This window comes from Colletotrichum gloeosporioides (genome assembly GCF_011800055.1).
Source record: "Colletotrichum gloeosporioides strain Lc1 chromosome Unknown consensus_27, whole genome shotgun sequence".
Taxonomy (NCBI): Eukaryota; Fungi; Ascomycota; class Sordariomycetes; order Glomerellales; family Glomerellaceae; genus Colletotrichum; species Colletotrichum gloeosporioides.
The window spans coordinates 402,831-418,063 of NW_025544672.1; the positions used below are offsets into that span (position 1 = coordinate 402,831).

General features: G+C 55.3%; 7 protein-coding genes across 7 annotated transcripts; 3 read left to right on the forward strand and 4 right to left on the reverse strand.

The window, feature by feature from the left end:
• Window positions 1–25: 25 nt before the first annotated feature.
• Window positions 26–646, forward strand: GCG54_00007481 (uncharacterized protein; the record flags this gene model as incomplete). The annotated part of the gene is made up of 2 exons (XM_045407462.1): window positions 26–211; window positions 329–646. The coding sequence occupies 2 exons, from the start codon at window positions 26–28 to the stop codon at window positions 644–646; spliced, it is 504 nt and encodes a 167-aa protein (XP_045266907.1).
• Window positions 647–863: 217 nt separating this feature from the next.
• GCG54_00007482 (tRNA pseudouridine synthase 1) lies at window positions 864–2,783 on the reverse strand (the record flags this gene model as incomplete). Its single annotated transcript, XM_045407463.1, has 3 exons — window positions 864–1,038; window positions 1,104–2,534; window positions 2,629–2,783. 3 exons carry the CDS (start codon window positions 2,781–2,783, stop codon window positions 864–866), a joined length of 1,761 nt encoding a protein of 586 aa, XP_045266908.1.
• A 724-nt stretch (window positions 2,784–3,507) lies between these two features.
• Window positions 3,508–4,770, forward strand: GCG54_00007483 (uncharacterized protein; the record flags this gene model as incomplete). The annotated part of the gene is made up of 1 exon (XM_045407464.1): window positions 3,508–4,770. One exon carries the CDS (start codon window positions 3,508–3,510, stop codon window positions 4,768–4,770), a length of 1,263 nt encoding a protein of 420 aa, XP_045266909.1.
• Window positions 4,771–4,857: 87 nt separating this feature from the next.
• GCG54_00007484 (putative feruloyl esterase) lies at window positions 4,858–6,573 on the reverse strand (the record flags this gene model as incomplete). Its single annotated transcript, XM_045407465.1, has 3 exons — window positions 4,858–5,241; window positions 5,296–6,045; window positions 6,106–6,573. 3 exons carry the CDS (start codon window positions 6,571–6,573, stop codon window positions 4,858–4,860), a joined length of 1,602 nt encoding a protein of 533 aa, XP_045266910.1.
• Window positions 6,574–7,336: 763 nt separating this feature from the next.
• Window positions 7,337–8,288, reverse strand: GCG54_00007485 (Protein RTM1; the record flags this gene model as incomplete). The annotated part of the gene is made up of 2 exons (XM_045407466.1): window positions 7,337–8,034; window positions 8,117–8,288. The coding sequence occupies 2 exons, from the start codon at window positions 8,286–8,288 to the stop codon at window positions 7,337–7,339; spliced, it is 870 nt and encodes a 289-aa protein (XP_045266911.1).
• A 926-nt stretch (window positions 8,289–9,214) lies between these two features.
• GCG54_00007486 (putative feruloyl esterase) lies at window positions 9,215–10,905 on the forward strand (the record flags this gene model as incomplete). The annotated part of the gene is made up of 3 exons (XM_045407467.1): window positions 9,215–10,132; window positions 10,192–10,527; window positions 10,585–10,905. 3 exons carry the CDS (start codon window positions 9,215–9,217, stop codon window positions 10,903–10,905), a joined length of 1,575 nt encoding a protein of 524 aa, XP_045266912.1.
• A 295-nt stretch (window positions 10,906–11,200) lies between these two features.
• Window positions 11,201–12,226, reverse strand: GCG54_00007487 (Reticulon-4-interacting protein 1; the record flags this gene model as incomplete). The annotated part of the gene is made up of 1 exon (XM_045407468.1): window positions 11,201–12,226. One exon carries the CDS (start codon window positions 12,224–12,226, stop codon window positions 11,201–11,203), a length of 1,026 nt encoding a protein of 341 aa, XP_045266913.1.
• Window positions 12,227–15,233: the final 3,007 nt, after the last annotated feature.

A 15,233-nucleotide genomic window follows, 5' to 3' on the forward strand; every position in this document is an offset into this window, starting at 1 on the left:
TCCAACATCAACCACAACCGCCGCCATGGACACCTCACGAGACTCCTCCAACCTCCTCGACACACACAACCGTCTCATCGCAGATGTCCTGTCGCGCTTCCGCATGCTCACCATGCTCGCGACAATCCAGGCCGAAGGCGAGCGCAAAAACGCCGAGCCGCAGACCGTCGCGGTGACGGGCATGTCGATGCAGATGGAGTTCGAGGGCCTGGTACGTCAATCTTTTATCCTCCACTCCACATTTCTCAGTTCCTCTTCGGGACGAATTTGATGAAGAAGAAGGTGGAGAAAAAGAAAAGTATTTTGCTGACACCAAACCCCCAAAAAGCACACCTCAGTCAAAGACCTACTGGCCCTCTCCCGCCGCCTCAAGGAGCTCTGGCTCTTCGGCAAGCTCGGCGCCGGCGAGAGCGACGCGCGTATCCAGGCCGACAAGCTCCAGGCCGACGTCGTGCGCTGCGCGGAGCTTCTCAACGCCATCCAGGAGACGCGGTACAGCGGGCTCGCGGCCGCGTCTGGGGGCAAGTGGGCGCCGATCGGGAGGCAGGATGCGGCTGCTGCTGCGCCGCCGCCTGCTACGGCGCCGGAGGGGGGAGCTGCTGCGACCACTGCGGCGACGCAGCCTGGTGGTGCTGGTGCTTCATGAACGCGGAAGCATTGTGGAAGTTATGGGATTGATGCATTTCATTGGCGTTTGGGGGTTGAATGGGGGTTTTCACATTGCGATGGGACTAGCTGATACCCACGAGGACGGGGAAAAGAACTATTTATGCTTTTTGAAATTGGTCTACGGTCTGTGTAGCCTCGTCATTGTGATGCAACATCTACTGTATACAACGACCCGCAACGAGAAAGAGGCTCGTTTAGCCCTCGCCGTTCTCGGGGTCCTCATCCTCGTCACCCATCTGCGCCTCCAGCGTCTTCTGCTTCTCCTCTCCCTTGGCGGTCATGATGGCGCCGGCGTCAATGCCGGCGGCCGTGAGCCAGAGGAAGTAGTCGGACTTGAAGTTGTCCACCTGCTGGAAGAAAGTGTGAAACCTGTTGACACGCGATCAGTAAAGTTCGTCGAGAAAAGTGCCACCACGACTCGGTGGAAAACTTACACGTTCTCCTGCTCCTCGACCTCGAAGATGCGCTGGTAAATCTGCTTGTCCTTGAACGCCTGCAGCTTGTCATCGTACTTTGTAAAGTCGATCGTCTCCTTGCCAAAGTTGTCCTGCGCGCGGCGGTTGTACGCGTCGAAGACGGGGCGCTCCAGCAGCAGGCCCAAGCCGGGCGCCTTGGGGATGGCGATGCGCGTCGGGCCGTAGCTCTGACGGACGCGCTCGAGCGGCGTGCCGCAGCGCACGACGAGCGACGCCATGCCGACCATCTTGCGGATCTGGTGCATCATGAAGCTCTGGCCGTGCACCTTGAGCGACACCCACTCAGTGTCGCGGATCTGGATCGGGCTCATGTTGACCTTGAACGACTTGATGTGGCGCTTCGCCGAGGGGTCCTTGAAGGTCTTCTGCACCGTGTAGTTGTGGAAGTTGATGGTGCCGCAGTACTCGTTCAGCGCGGCCTGCAGCTGATTCAGCCGCTCAGGGGTCACACGGTACCGGCGCTTGGCGTTGATGTAGGCGGCCTTGATGTCGCGGAGGGCGAAGTCGACGGGGGTCAGGTCGCGGTTTCTAGGCTTGAGGCTGCCCTCGGGGACTTCGGCGGGCGCCTTGGTTTCGGCGGGCGCGGCGTCTGTGGTCTCCCCGGCGGGTTCAGGGGCGGCGGGTTCAGCAGCCTTCTCGGCGGGCTTCGCGTCGTCGCCCTCGGGCTTCTCGTCCGCGTGTATCCTCTCGAGCACCTTCGCCTTCGTCTCGGGGTCGAGCTTCGCGAGGATCGGCTTGATGTCCTTCTCGTCGACCTCCTCCCAGTACTTGATGACGTCCGCCAGCTTGGCCTGGAACTCGTCGTAGTGCCCGTGCTCCTTGGCCTTCTCCACCAGCTGCTTCCACAGGAAGCTGTCGGGGTGGGGAGGGAGCAGGCAGTACGTCGGCATGAGGTACTCGTACCACCTCGAGTCGCAGGTCTGGTAGCAGCTGAAGGAGTTGTTGGTGCGCTGGATGCCCCAAACGCGGATCTGCTCGGGCAGCGCGGCGTTGATCTTCTCGACGACGTCCTCGTCCTCGATGATGAGCTTCAAGCTGATGACATTGCCTGCGGCGTGCACGCCCTTGTCGGTTCGCGCGCAGCGCACGAGGCTCGATTTCTTGTGGTCATCGGCGTTGGCCTTGGAGATGGCGCCGGCGGCGACGAAGGCCTTGAACAGGTCGCCCTCGATCGTCTTCTCCTCATTGTTGATCTGCATGCCCTTGTACCCCGTGCCGGAGTACCCGACCATGACGGCGACCTTGCGCTTCGGGCGGCGGGCCTCGGCGGCGATCTCCTCGGCGGAGAAGGGGTTGGCGGTCTGCTCGGCCTCGCCGTCCTCGTTCACCTTGCGGCGCTTGAACTCTTGGTACTCGGTGTTGCGTCCGCGCTTGTCGGTGGCCTCGCGACTGCGCCGGCATACTCGTTAGCAAGACACGGCCAATGGTACAAGTAGGGGCGCGAAAGTGACGGACAATTCGCGGTAAAAGATGTTCAACCTACCTCCAAGACGACCTTCCCTGCTCTTGCTTGCGCTTCGGGTGCCGCTTGTTCTGGTTGCGGCCTCCGCCGCGCTGACGGCCGTTCTGGTTGCCATTAGCGGGCGCAGGGGCAGCCGGGGCACTGCCGCCGGGATTTGAGGGATTGTCTGTCGCCATTGTCTGGTTGCCGTGACGGACGCTCTCATCGTCCGGACGGTGTAGGTGGAGTGGTTGTGCGCGCCGGCCTGCGACAGAAGGCTTCGTCCAGATTTTTTTTTTTGGGCCAGCTGCAAGGCTGCACTGCGGAAGGTCCGTGTGGACCCTGGTGGTGCGGGGCGCTTCCGGCTGAACACCGGTTGGCTGACTCCACATCCGCCAAGAGGCCTTGCCTCTTTGGGCCTAAAGCAGGTCACGGGCCATCCTCTCTTTTGAAGGTATTTTCTTGGTGTTTTATGACCGAATTTCCTACAACCAACACTGTCGACAATGCATGAAAAGAATGACTGCTCGCTCCAGTCTTCCTGCAGCAGGTAGCGAGTGAAAACCGTATGTTGATTTCTTGACCATAAATGGCAATCGTTGTCGAAGCAAGGATACCTGTCAAGCCGTCCGACTGATAATGACCACAAGCCACAGTGAAAGTGGATGCTTTCGGACAGAGATGGATGCTATTGGTTCGCATTCAAGTTCCGCGGATTCACGCCTTCAGAGTGCGGTTTCGGTCTCGGTCCCGAGTGCCAGTATGAGAGACTCTCTGATCTTTAAAAGCACTCAAGCGCAACATTTTCCGAGTCCACGTATTCTACAAAGACCTTTCTTCTTAGACCCGTTTTCTCCAGCTGTCGATCCCTCCCAGTCGACTCGCGCTCCGCGGCAACTTGCATACTGAGAACTACCCAACATGCGGAAGCACAAGAAATCCCGGCTTGGATGCAGAGAGTGTAAACAGAGAAAGGTCAAATGCGACGAGACCAGGCCATCCTGTGTCAAGTGCAGGACGGCGGGGAAGACATGCTCATATGTTGGGATGCAGAGCAGCCTGCCGGTGCCCCCGACTTCATCACACCTCTCGACGACATCGTCTCCTGGTCCCCAGTCGACTCCAGACTCGGGTGCCTCCCCATACGCCTTTTCCCCAGGAACGCCTCTATCTGACTCTATCGTCTTCACTCCATCTTCCGCCGCCACTCCGGCCTCCGTACCGTCTCTTCCTCCAACAGCATCCGTACTCTGTGTCCCACCAGATACTCTCTTCGCCGAAACCTACAGCCTCTTCCACCTCGACCTCCTCCGCCACTTCCAGGGCCCACTCACAGAGGTCACCGTATCAAGCCAGTCAGAGACAAAAATCGTTCTTCGCGTGACCTACACGCAAGCCTTGAAAGCACCCTACCTCATGGACGAGCTCATCGCCTTCGCCGCAGCCCACAAGAGCACTGTCTCTGATGACCCCGAGATGAAAGCTGTCTACCGGAACGAATCGACCCGTCTTCAGAGCCGCGCAATAAGCCGGCTTGGAATTACCAATGAGGACGTCACTGAGGACAACTTCCTCGCCCTATTTTCCTTCTCCATCCTCCTCGGCCAACACGTCCTCTTCGACGTCTTCTCCGACGCCTCCTCCCTGCCCGGCGTCCTGAATAAGTTAGTGAATTGCTTGGAACTTCACTCTGGCATCAAATTCATCGTTGCCCAGTCCATGGTGAGATTCGGGAACATGCTACGAGATCTGTTCCCCACGGACCCCGTTCACTTCCAGGTCGACGTCACGTTCTCATCTCACGGCACGGAGTGCGAGGACCTTATCCGGCGCCTCGAAGAAAGCGAGCTGAGCGAGTCTACCAAGAAGGTGTACCTCGAAACCACCAAAATACTGCAGTATCTCTTCGACACGGTGCATACATCCGAAAGTCGTCGCTTTGTCGCCGTCCAGGAGTGGCCGGTCCGTATATCGCGGGATTACATATCACTACTGCAACAACGGCGCCCTGAGGCGCTCGTCATCATGGGGTATTACGCCGTCTTGTTGCATCGAGCAAGGGACTACTGGGCCGTCGGAGACTCGGGAAGGTTCCTCGTCAAGACCATCTCAAATCACCTCGGGAGTTATTGGTCAGAGTGGCTGGATTGGCCGAACAAAGAACTTGGCTTTGACATGCCATGAGTTGAACTACCAATTACCTAATGCGCCGTCTATCTGTACACAAAACATTATCCAAGCTGTGATTAAAGCCCGCAGAAGGCTCTATCCTCATCGAAGCTCCAGGTGTCTAGGCTCGCCCCGCTTAGTCGCAGCAGGGTTCTCCGACCCAGAGCAGGACCAGCACTTCTCCATCGCCGCGTCGCCACAAGACGCAAGGTATTGAGCCTTTTGCGGGTAAGGGCACAAGATGCGGTTCTGAGTCTCGTTGTCGCCGACGTTGAACTTGATCGGGGTCTTCTCAGGCGCAGTGCCCTCCTCAACCCAGTCGCGCAGCTGCTGGAAGAGGTTATTCGGCTGGCCGCTCTTTCCGCCAAAGCAGTGAGCCAACCCGGGGGCTTCGAAGTAGCGGAAGAAGTCCTGGATGTCGGGGGTCACTCCGGCCACGGCGTTGTAGTACTCCTCCGTGGATCCGGGCGGGATGACAGTGTCGGCCTGTGGGGAAGTTGTTAGCATATATATGACCAGAAGAGCTTGATATGCACGCACCAATCCATGGAAAGAGACAATCTTCCCTCCAAGATCACGGAACTTTCTCAAATCCGGATCCGCAGACTCCACCAGCGAAGCATACTGCTGGCGCCCGGAACTGACCAGCCCATCAAACTTCTCACGGCTCAGATGTCCGATATCAAAAGCAGGGTCCTTGGCCACAAATAGCTGAAGCCAGAGCCCTCCAAGCATGCTCGGCACGCCCACACATCCCGTGGCATTGCAACTAGTCTGCACAATGCTCAACATCCCCGTCAAATCGGTCCCCGGCACGAGTCCGCCGTAGTACTTCTTCGCAGAGTACCCATGCCACGTTGCGTTCGCCACAACCGCAGCGGCCCTACTCACAGCCCTCCGCGTTCCGTTCGTCTGCGCGCACTCCACCTCCTTTCCGACGACGGAGAAAGGGTCGAACGCGGCCAGGCATGCGTGCTGGTCGGCGACAGCCCCGTCGACGACGCCGTCCAGGCCGTCGCAGGCGGCGAGTGCGGCCGCGGAGAGGGCATCGAGCTCGCAGGGGTAGGGATACTCGCCGAGCTCGTTCATGAGCTGCTGCGGCCACTGCGAGAAGGGCATGAGCTCGTTCCAGTGGATGGCGGGCGCGCCGGCGGCTATGCCGTCGTAGAGGTTTGGGTAGCGCTGCGCGATCATGAGGCCCTGGCGCCCGCCGTTGGAGCAGCCGTTCCAGTAGGAGTACTTCGGCTCGCGGCCGTAGAAGCTCTTGATCAGGGACTTGCCGATGATGGCCTGGTGGTTAGTGTTAGCGGTTGAATCAACAATAATAAGTAGCTATGCAGGCAGATTCACCTCATCGTTCAAGGAGACAGAAGCTGTATTCTGCAAGTTGTACAGGTTAACGTTCCCGGGGCTGTTGAGCGCCCACGGAGTCGGCTCCTGCGCGTCCCCGAGACCAGCGTCGGTGGTGATGGTCGCGTACCCGTCCGCGATGGCCCCCTGCATGCCTCCGTACGTGAGGAAGAAGCGGCCGGCGACCCAGCCGCCGCCGCCGATGGCCTGGAAGCGCTCGTTCCAGTCCAGCGGCAGCCATGCCTCGGTGACGATGTGGTCGTTCTGGCCGGGATGCGTGTAGGCGATGGTGATGTTGCAGAAGGAGACGTTGTCGAGCGTGACGGCGGGCGCGACATAGCGAAACGCCTCGGCGACGGAGGCGCTGTAGTTGGTGACGAGGCTTGCCTCGAGGGAGAGCACTTCTGCGCCGAAGAGAGAGGGGCTGAAGGTGCTGGAGACGCACGAGTGTGCTAATGAGAGGTCCATTGCTGGGTATTGATCCTGTGGTTTAGTTTATGGATCGAGTTGTCGAGGTTAGTCGTGTTCTTCATCGTGGAGGAAGTCTTGGGCTTCTGGCTTTATATCTGTCGCAATGGGACAGCCTTATGCGAACTGCACAGCATCGGCCGCCCATGTTACTTCGCATAGGTAGGTGTAGAATACAAATCTACGAAACAGCATGTTCCACGAAGGATTCGGTTAGGTGCGTGTAAGCTTGTTGTTCCCTTGCATTCATTCGGTGGGTGAGTCACCCGGTCACATCAGAGCATTCTGGGGGAGCTGTTGGACAAAGTTTCCGGTGTTGGTTTCCGCGTATGTAGCTACTGTCGATCCACTGCGGGCCTGTCGCAGTCGCTGTAATGCGATTCGCTCAGCCTGAGAACCCGATGCGACGCTTGTGCTCACCGTGCTGCATTTGGACGATAGTGGCTGCGGGGGAATAAGACGGGCTGTTTGTGTAAGCTTACTTACATACTTGGCCTGCGGGCTGTTCGTCGGCGTACTGGACTTGGAAGTAAGTGTCAAGAAGCATTATTCAATCGAACGATTTGATTTAGAACGTGGGCTGACGGATCCCTGATTCAATGACAAACATTTTGATGGTTCTTGAGACTTTTTGGACTGATTTTCACCGAGATCAAAGTACCCAAAGTGATATTCAATTATCTCGAATGGGAACTCTCTATAACGGCCATCTACAACTTTAACCCTTCCTCCAAAACACTATGTGGTCACCCAAGACTCATCCCTAAGCCTTCGCGCTGTTTCTCAACTCCACACTCTCCATACCAGACACTAAATCGTTCGCCGACGAAGTTGGCACCCAGTCGCCCTTCCTCCCCACAGAAGACGGGAACCAGTACCAAAAGGTCCCCATCACCGCAAACATCGGGATCGAGTCAAAGATATACAGCGGCCATTCGGTGCTCAACAGATACCCGTCATTACCCATCACGAACTCAATAATCCGAAAGACCGACCGCGCCATAATCAGCCCGCTCGCCCCGTACAGCATGCGCAGCGCCTGCTCCCACTTGACATCAGGCCCGATCTCGTGATAGCTCGGGTCCTTCTTCATGCGGGAGTGGAACGTCCAGGCCGTCGTCCAGAACACGCCGAACACGCAGATGTGGAAGACGAGTCCCGCGACGACGATGCCCTGCGCGATCTTGGCGTACTCGCTGACGACCATCAGGCCGGCGGCGGAGCCCTGGATCGCGAGCGCCATGACGTCGCCCGCGACGAAGACCTTGGTCAGCCGCGAGGGCCGGATGATGGAGTGCCGCTCGCCGTTGACGATGCGGATCACGCGGCCGAGCGTCATGTAGATGGACGCGGCGAAGAGGACGGGCGCGAGGAGGATGTTGTTCTGCGAGGCGACGAAGGGCATGAGCTTGCCGGTTTTGTTGTGGGCCACGGCGCGGAAGACGTAGCCGAGAAATTCCACTGTGGTGATAGATGACGGGTTAGCATAGAGCTTCTCCTGTTTTGCAAGCCATCTCAGCTTTGGGGAAGTGCTTGAGCTTACTGTAGCCGCCGATAGCCATCGGGATGCAGAACCAGGCGCGAGTCTTCCAAATTTTCCACATGTATGCAAATGTGGCTGTGAGAAAGATGATGCAGAAGATAATAGCTGCTGGGACTGAAGGAAGGTATTTCCAAAGATAATAGTTGCCTCTGAAGGGTTCGAGAACGGCCATGATGTTTTTCCTAAGGACAGCAGTCCAGACAACAGACAACTGGGAAAAGAATGCGTAATGGCAACAAGATCGAGGTCAATGAAGGCAGAATTGGAGTCTAGGAAAAGAAGGTGCAATGATTCGAATGATGATGTGAGCTTGAGAGGAGAGAGTTCAAGCTTCAGAGGTAGGCCTCGTCATGGCAATATATGGATTTTCGTACACAGGGAGACATGTAGTTGACAACCTCCAACACTGTAACATATCCCGTTAACAGCTTTTCCGTACTCCTGAGATTGGGAAGTTGGTTTGATCGCTTGCGCGTATCCGGCGTAGCTGTATCTTGAGATCAAAGCCGGACCAATCGCATTCATCTGTGTGCGAGAGGGCCCGCTTCAACTGTGGCTTGGCTCATGGCGGGCCCGGCCTTCATGTAGCAATGGACACGCAACGGTACCAATCCGTGAACTTGGGCGATTGACTAGGGTCGGGTCTCAATGTTGATTCATTCTGTTAGCCAGTAAATCACGGCTTATGTCAAAATTGTAGATTGCTGATCTCCGTACTGCGCCACCCTCCGTATCGGAGGGACTTGTTTAAACCAATCAATGTTGTGCTAGTCCGAGAGCGGAACCGCAGCATTCAGTGGCCAGTTCGTTGACAACCTATGCTGAAAATCCAAAGGTTGTCCGTCCAATTTCGGATGGAATAGCGCTACTAGAATTAGACTCTTGGCTTCAAGGAGATATCGTAGTTGATTAATGTGGATATCATTAGGAAAACGTCTTTGATTCAGCCTACGTAAGGGCAACTCTTGGCCACCGCAATTCGATGTCCGTGTTTATAAAACCTATTGATCTTCAGAAGACTTTGGCTTTGAACTTGCAATTCTTCATCAATCTACTCCTCAAATAACTCATACGCTCACTTGCCTCAAGCCCTTTACTATGATTCCTTCTCTCTTCAACGGCACCGTGCCGCCTAGCGCCTGCTCTCCCGCACTCATACCCTACCCCGACCTCTTTGGCGCAGAGTTTCTTTCTCTTCAAACCAACTTTGTGGCCAACCACTCTCAAAACGTCCCCCCTGGATACTACTCCAACCACGGCTCCGTCAATGTCCAGAACGCCAACTTTTGCAACGTTACCGTCACGTACACGCACCCGGGCCAGAATGACACAATCAATGTCCAGGTCTGGCTGCCGTCAGACACCTGGAACGGCCGCCTCCAGCACATTGGGGGCTCCGGCTGGCAGGCGGGTCTGCACCAGGCCGGTCTGATGGCCATGATAGCTTCCGTCGGCGAGGGCTACGCCACCGTTGGAACTGACGGCGGTTTGGGATCTGATGTCACCCCCGTCAACTGGGGCTTGCTCAGTGAGGGAAACGTCAACCTCTATCTGCTTCAGGACCTGGCGTCCACCACGCTCAACGACGCCGCCGTTATCGCCAAGAGCGTCATCGGCAGTTTCTACAAGACGCCGCCCAAGTACTCCTACTACACAGGCTGTTCCCAGGGAGGCCGTCAGGGCTTCCAACTTGCGCAGCGCTATCCCGATGCGTACGATGGCATCGCTGCCAGCGCTCCGGCGATAAACTGGAACCAATTTGTTATGCAGGGGATGTGGGGGATGTTCGTCATGGATCAGCTTGGCGAGTACCCTCCAGCGTGTGAGATCAACGCCATCACAAGCGCGGCGTTGAAGGCGTGCGATAGAGCCGACGGTATTGAGGATGGCGTGGTAACCGACACTGACAGCTGTGATTTTGATCCTGCGACTGTGGTTGGAAGTTCAGTCAACTGCATTGAGCTTGGATCGGAACGCAAGGTCTCAGCTGCCGCAGCTGAGATAGTCCGCAGAGTTGTAAGTGGTCCTGGTTAACGGATTGAAAGAGACCAAAATGACTGACTTTCATCAAACAGTGGGATGGTGCGAGACGAGCCGACAACACGAGCATTTGGTTCGGCCCCTCCAAGGAAGCAGTTCTGACCGGCTCTATTACGGATGTCGCCGTCGTCCCGACCACGTGCGCGGCCAACGGCACCTGTACTCGAGGATCATTCGAAATCGCAGACGACTGGCTCAAGCTCTTCCTCCTCAAGAACTCCAGCGCCAGCACGGCGAACATGACCCAGGCCCAATTCGACGACTTGGCCCACCTCTCAGTGCAGGTCTACGAGTCCATGATGGGCACAAACAACCCAGATCTCTCCAGATTCCGCGCCCGCGGTGGAAAGCTTGTTGGGTACCACGGCACGGTCAGTACCTCCCTCTTGAGCGTCTGATTCCATCTACTAGGTACTTACTGTCTATAGACCGACACCTTGATCCCCGTTCGCGGAAGCACGCACTACTACGACTCGGTCCTGGCACAGGATGAGCATGCCAATGACTTCTTCCGTCTCTTCCTGGCTCCTGGCGTCAATCACTGCTTCGGTGGAAAGGGAGCGTATCCTGCTGGCACATTCGATGCCATGCGCGAGTGGGTCGAGAACGGCGTGGGTCCTGACACACTAATGGCCTCGACTGTCGGCGTGACACCGGCTTTCAAGAGGCCTCTCTGCCCGTACCCGAAGAAGCAGTTCTATGATGGCGTTGGCAACAGCACTGTGGGCGAAGGCTTCTCTTGCGTTTAAGCTGGACATGACCCCATACATCGTTGAGGCTTCTTCAGTGCTATTGACCAAAGGCTTGGGCTACAGAAAACTGCCATATAATTCACTTCTTTTGTACAATTTGCAGAGTTTATCAGATTCATAAAATTAAATATTCGGGCGCCCACAAAATAACAGTAACTCCCATCAAATAAGCTCCCATAAAGATACTCAACCAAGATGATTAGATCTATGAGAAAGCAATATCGACACCCTCGATCTGGACGTGAAAAGAACATTGCAGTAGAACTGTGACTCGTTTCCCATATCCCTATTCCTATTGCCTGTTTCCAACATGAACGATAATCTTCCCACGGGCTCTCCCCTCTCGAAGCTTCTTGTAGGCCTTAGGCACGTCTTCAAACGAAAATGTCGAGTCGATGACAGCTCTCGCCTTGCCCTCCGCCATCCATCCACCAATCCGACCGAAAAATTCACTGTCATTCTTCTGTTGAACAAAGTAAAACCCTCTGCACCCCAGAATCGCCGGTCGCAATTGCCTGCTGAGATTCGAAAAGATACCAGAAAGCGACAAGTCTGCGCCAACACCGACCAAGACAAATGTTCCCCCGGCCTTCAGGTAGTAGTTGCTCTGGTCGTAAAGCTCCGTGGTGCTGCCCACATTGTCGATAACAAGATCAAAGACAGTACCTCGCGCCTTCAAATTCGCCACAACGTCGTGCGTCTTGTAATTGATGACTTCGTCGGCGCCGAGCTGTTTGCAAAGCTCAACGTTTGCAGTGGAGCACGTCGTGACGACCTCCGCGCCCAACGCTTTGGCGAACTGGATGCCCCAGGTCCCCGTCCCACCACTTCCACCGTTGATGAAGACCTTCGCGCCGGGCTGAAGCGTGTCGGGCATGAGGGACTGGTATGCGGTCGTGGCGGCAGTGCCCACTGCCGCCGCGTGGTCCGGGTCGACTCCCTCTGGCAGAGGCGCGACATTGGCCATGGGGATAACGGCGTACTGACTGAGAGCGCCTCTCTGGTTGATCATAGCGTAGCCGCCGAAAACGAGCTGACCGTCTTTGTATGCGATATTCGACGGGTGCGTGCCGACGACGCGGCCACAAAAGTCCATCCCTGGGGTCGCAGGGCGGGATATCAGCAGGCGGCCGATGAGAGGCGTCGCGGGGACCTTGTAGTCGGCGGGGTTGAGCGATGCGCTGATGACTTCGATAAGGAGCTCGTCCTGGCGAAGGGAGGAGATGTTCGGTACAGGCGCGTCCTTGTTGAGGGCAAGGCAGTCCTCAAGGTTGCCGTTGACGGCAGAGTACTGCCAGGTCTTCATTATTTCCGCCATTATCGCGGTAATGTTGTTTGAAGTCGTGAATTTAGGAAGTATGAATTCCCAGAGATAGACGTAGGAATCGTTACAGTTTATCTACTCCCGCAGGCGAGACGAATTTCATTACCGTGGTAGTTGAAAGAGGAAACAAGTTCCGGGTGTTGACATTTCCGCAGGTGCGGGGCTGCTTTGCGGAGCGGAGTTTGGTGTTCGGATGGCGACCCACAAAACTTTCCAGCGTTGCACCGGCTCCGAACAACTAGTCAGCCCCTTTTCGGCCAAGGATCTAATCGCACCGCGGAGCGAAACCGAGCGGAGATTGCCGGACCAGAAATGAAATGCGGCTAGTTGAGATCTGGAGCCCAGAAAAGATTCAAATGGCAAATATTGAAGAACGCCACTAGATCAAGCTGGAATGTTATTTACGATGATACCGATGAGACGCGCCTCTTTTGGGCCGGGACTTGTCTCACTTCCAACAATATCTGAGACTGCACACTGAAATGTTGGAATGTGCAAGTGGATCATCTTGGTTGGCCCTTGGATACCAAATTGGCCTCTCTGTGACGACTAGACGCGTAAGTAAGCAACCAGCGACCTACTTCAGAAGCGTGGTGACGGCTCTCATCCCTTTTTTCAAAACGTCTGCTCTCTCTTCGCACCAATCTCTTCATCATATCGCATGAGACGGTCTTCGTTAATTTTTGCGGCGCCATTACCAGACAAGATACCGTCATCTAGTCATCATGCGATCATCTCTTCTGCTTAGCGTTGCCTTGCAGTTCGGCCTAATCTCCCCTGCCGTTGCTCAAGCTCTCACGCCAGCTCCAGTCAGCCCGTATCAGTACCTGGGCTGTTATTCATCAAACACGCTCTTCAATCTCGTCTATCAACCTGTCGGTGGTGGCAATTCAGGAACGTGTCAGTCTAGATGTCAGGCTCAAAACCGGAATTTCGCAGCCCTCATCGGCAACGTCTGCTACTGTGCCTCGGATGGAACTCAAGCACCATGCGGTAGCGCCGCCGCGGCTAATAGTAATTGTCCCGTCCCCTGCTCGGCGAGTCCAAGCTCGCCGTGCGGCAATACCAACCCCGCATACTACACGGTATATGGAAACCCGCCACCGGCTGCATCGTGCCCGTCATCCACCAGTACCACCTCATCCCTTCTCACCTCATCGTCATCTTCTTCGTTGTTATCTTCATCATCATCATCTTCATCTATGTCGTCGGGTTCTTCATCGGCTTCGTCGCTGTCCTCGTCAATCTCTTCTTCAATTTCGTCGACGTCGTCCTCGACATTTTCGTCAGCAGCTTCATCCTTATCTTCACCCTCCGCTTCATCTTCGTCTTCATTGATATCTTCGTCCTCGTCGTTCTCTTTGTCAACACCTTCGTCTTCGCCATCATCTTTTGCCAGTTCTACTGGGTCACTCACAATGTCTGGGAGCCCTGTAGTATCATCTTCGGCATTATTCTCCAGCAGTTCCACTGGCTTGGCGGGGGTCTCTTCAGCAGGAAGTAGCACTTCAAGGGCATCTGGAACGTCCACTTTAGCTTCTGGCACAAGCAGCACCTCCAGCATCCCTGTGTCTATCACAACAGGGGGCAGTACGGGATCTGCGTCACAGTCCGCTTCTTCAGGGTCGACGACCCGACAGACTGGCACCACATCGACAACCGCAACTTCGGCATCTGCAGGTTCTAGCATCAGCTCCAGTTCCACCAACACCTTGAGCCCCCTCGATACCTCAACCAATAGCTCGGGACTGGCTCCGCAGTCAACGTCATCCGGTACCCTATCCCCAGTCACCCCTCAGACGTCGACGGCTAGCTCCGGAACCGAGACCGAGAACAATACGCAGACAACCAACAGCTTGACATCATCAAGTTCCGACCTTGGCTCGCCCGCAAGCTCAAGCCTTTCGCTTGCGTCCACCTCAACCGGCCAAATTCTCATCGCAACTCCGCTGGTATTCACTATTATTCCACTAGCGACGACTCCTACGCCAAGTGCCGGTTGATGAGGGTACTTCCTTGAGTTTACCCTTGTTGGGTCTAGGGAATTAGAACAGTGCTATTCGAGAAAAGATGTTTATCGTCAAGTCTTGGGTCCTATAGAATGTAGTGATGGTTATGGATACATCACATCTTTGAGTCATGTATACGAGGTAGTCGTATGGTGTTTACCATTCGTGGCTGCATTTTGGATCCATAGGTTGGAAGGGAGTGACGTTCATAGCAGGGAGCTGAAAGAAGCCATATGAGACCTACCAGACAAGCACGTGGGTTCATGTATGCATCTCCAATTTTTAGGCGAGTTTAACTTCACAAGTTTTCGAACGATAAGTATGATTGTTGATTGCCTGAAGAGACATTTCCGCATTCTGCTGAGTGATTCAATAGTCCTCACTGTACATCATGCAAATAAACCAACCCCGGCTGTTGACCCGGAGCGCATGGCTCCCTAGCATTCTCAATCTCACATCTCACAAGTCATCAACTGTAGCCCCTCGTGGCTTTCTCGGACCTGGAATACTTGGTAAGGTAATATACAATTCCTTGCAGTCATCCACAACGATGAGATCTCCGCTGTAACCTCATGGTAAGGCCGTTACTGCGAGGCTAAACCTAGGGCAGCAACTTAAGTTTGACTACCACATTGCAGCTCATGCAGTCTTTGGATCATGTCGGGCTGGACGCGTGCGGCTTCTTCGGGATGCAACCTCGATGAACTTTCAAAACATATATCGATGTCACAACGCTGTTGGTAGTTAACAATGTATCAATCGAATAATCATGGCACAGCCAGCCTGGGAGTTCACAAGGGTTTACAAAATCAACAACAGTGAAGACGAGGATGAGTCTCGGGCCTTCCTCGGCTCAATAGGATTCTGTCAGTTGAATTTCGAATGAGACCGGTTGGGCTCGCTCACTCACTTGCATGGTATGAAATGTGTAATGAGCTGCACCATGTTCATCTTTCCGGCAGCATGTAATCCCCATTCAGCCTCTCAGTGAG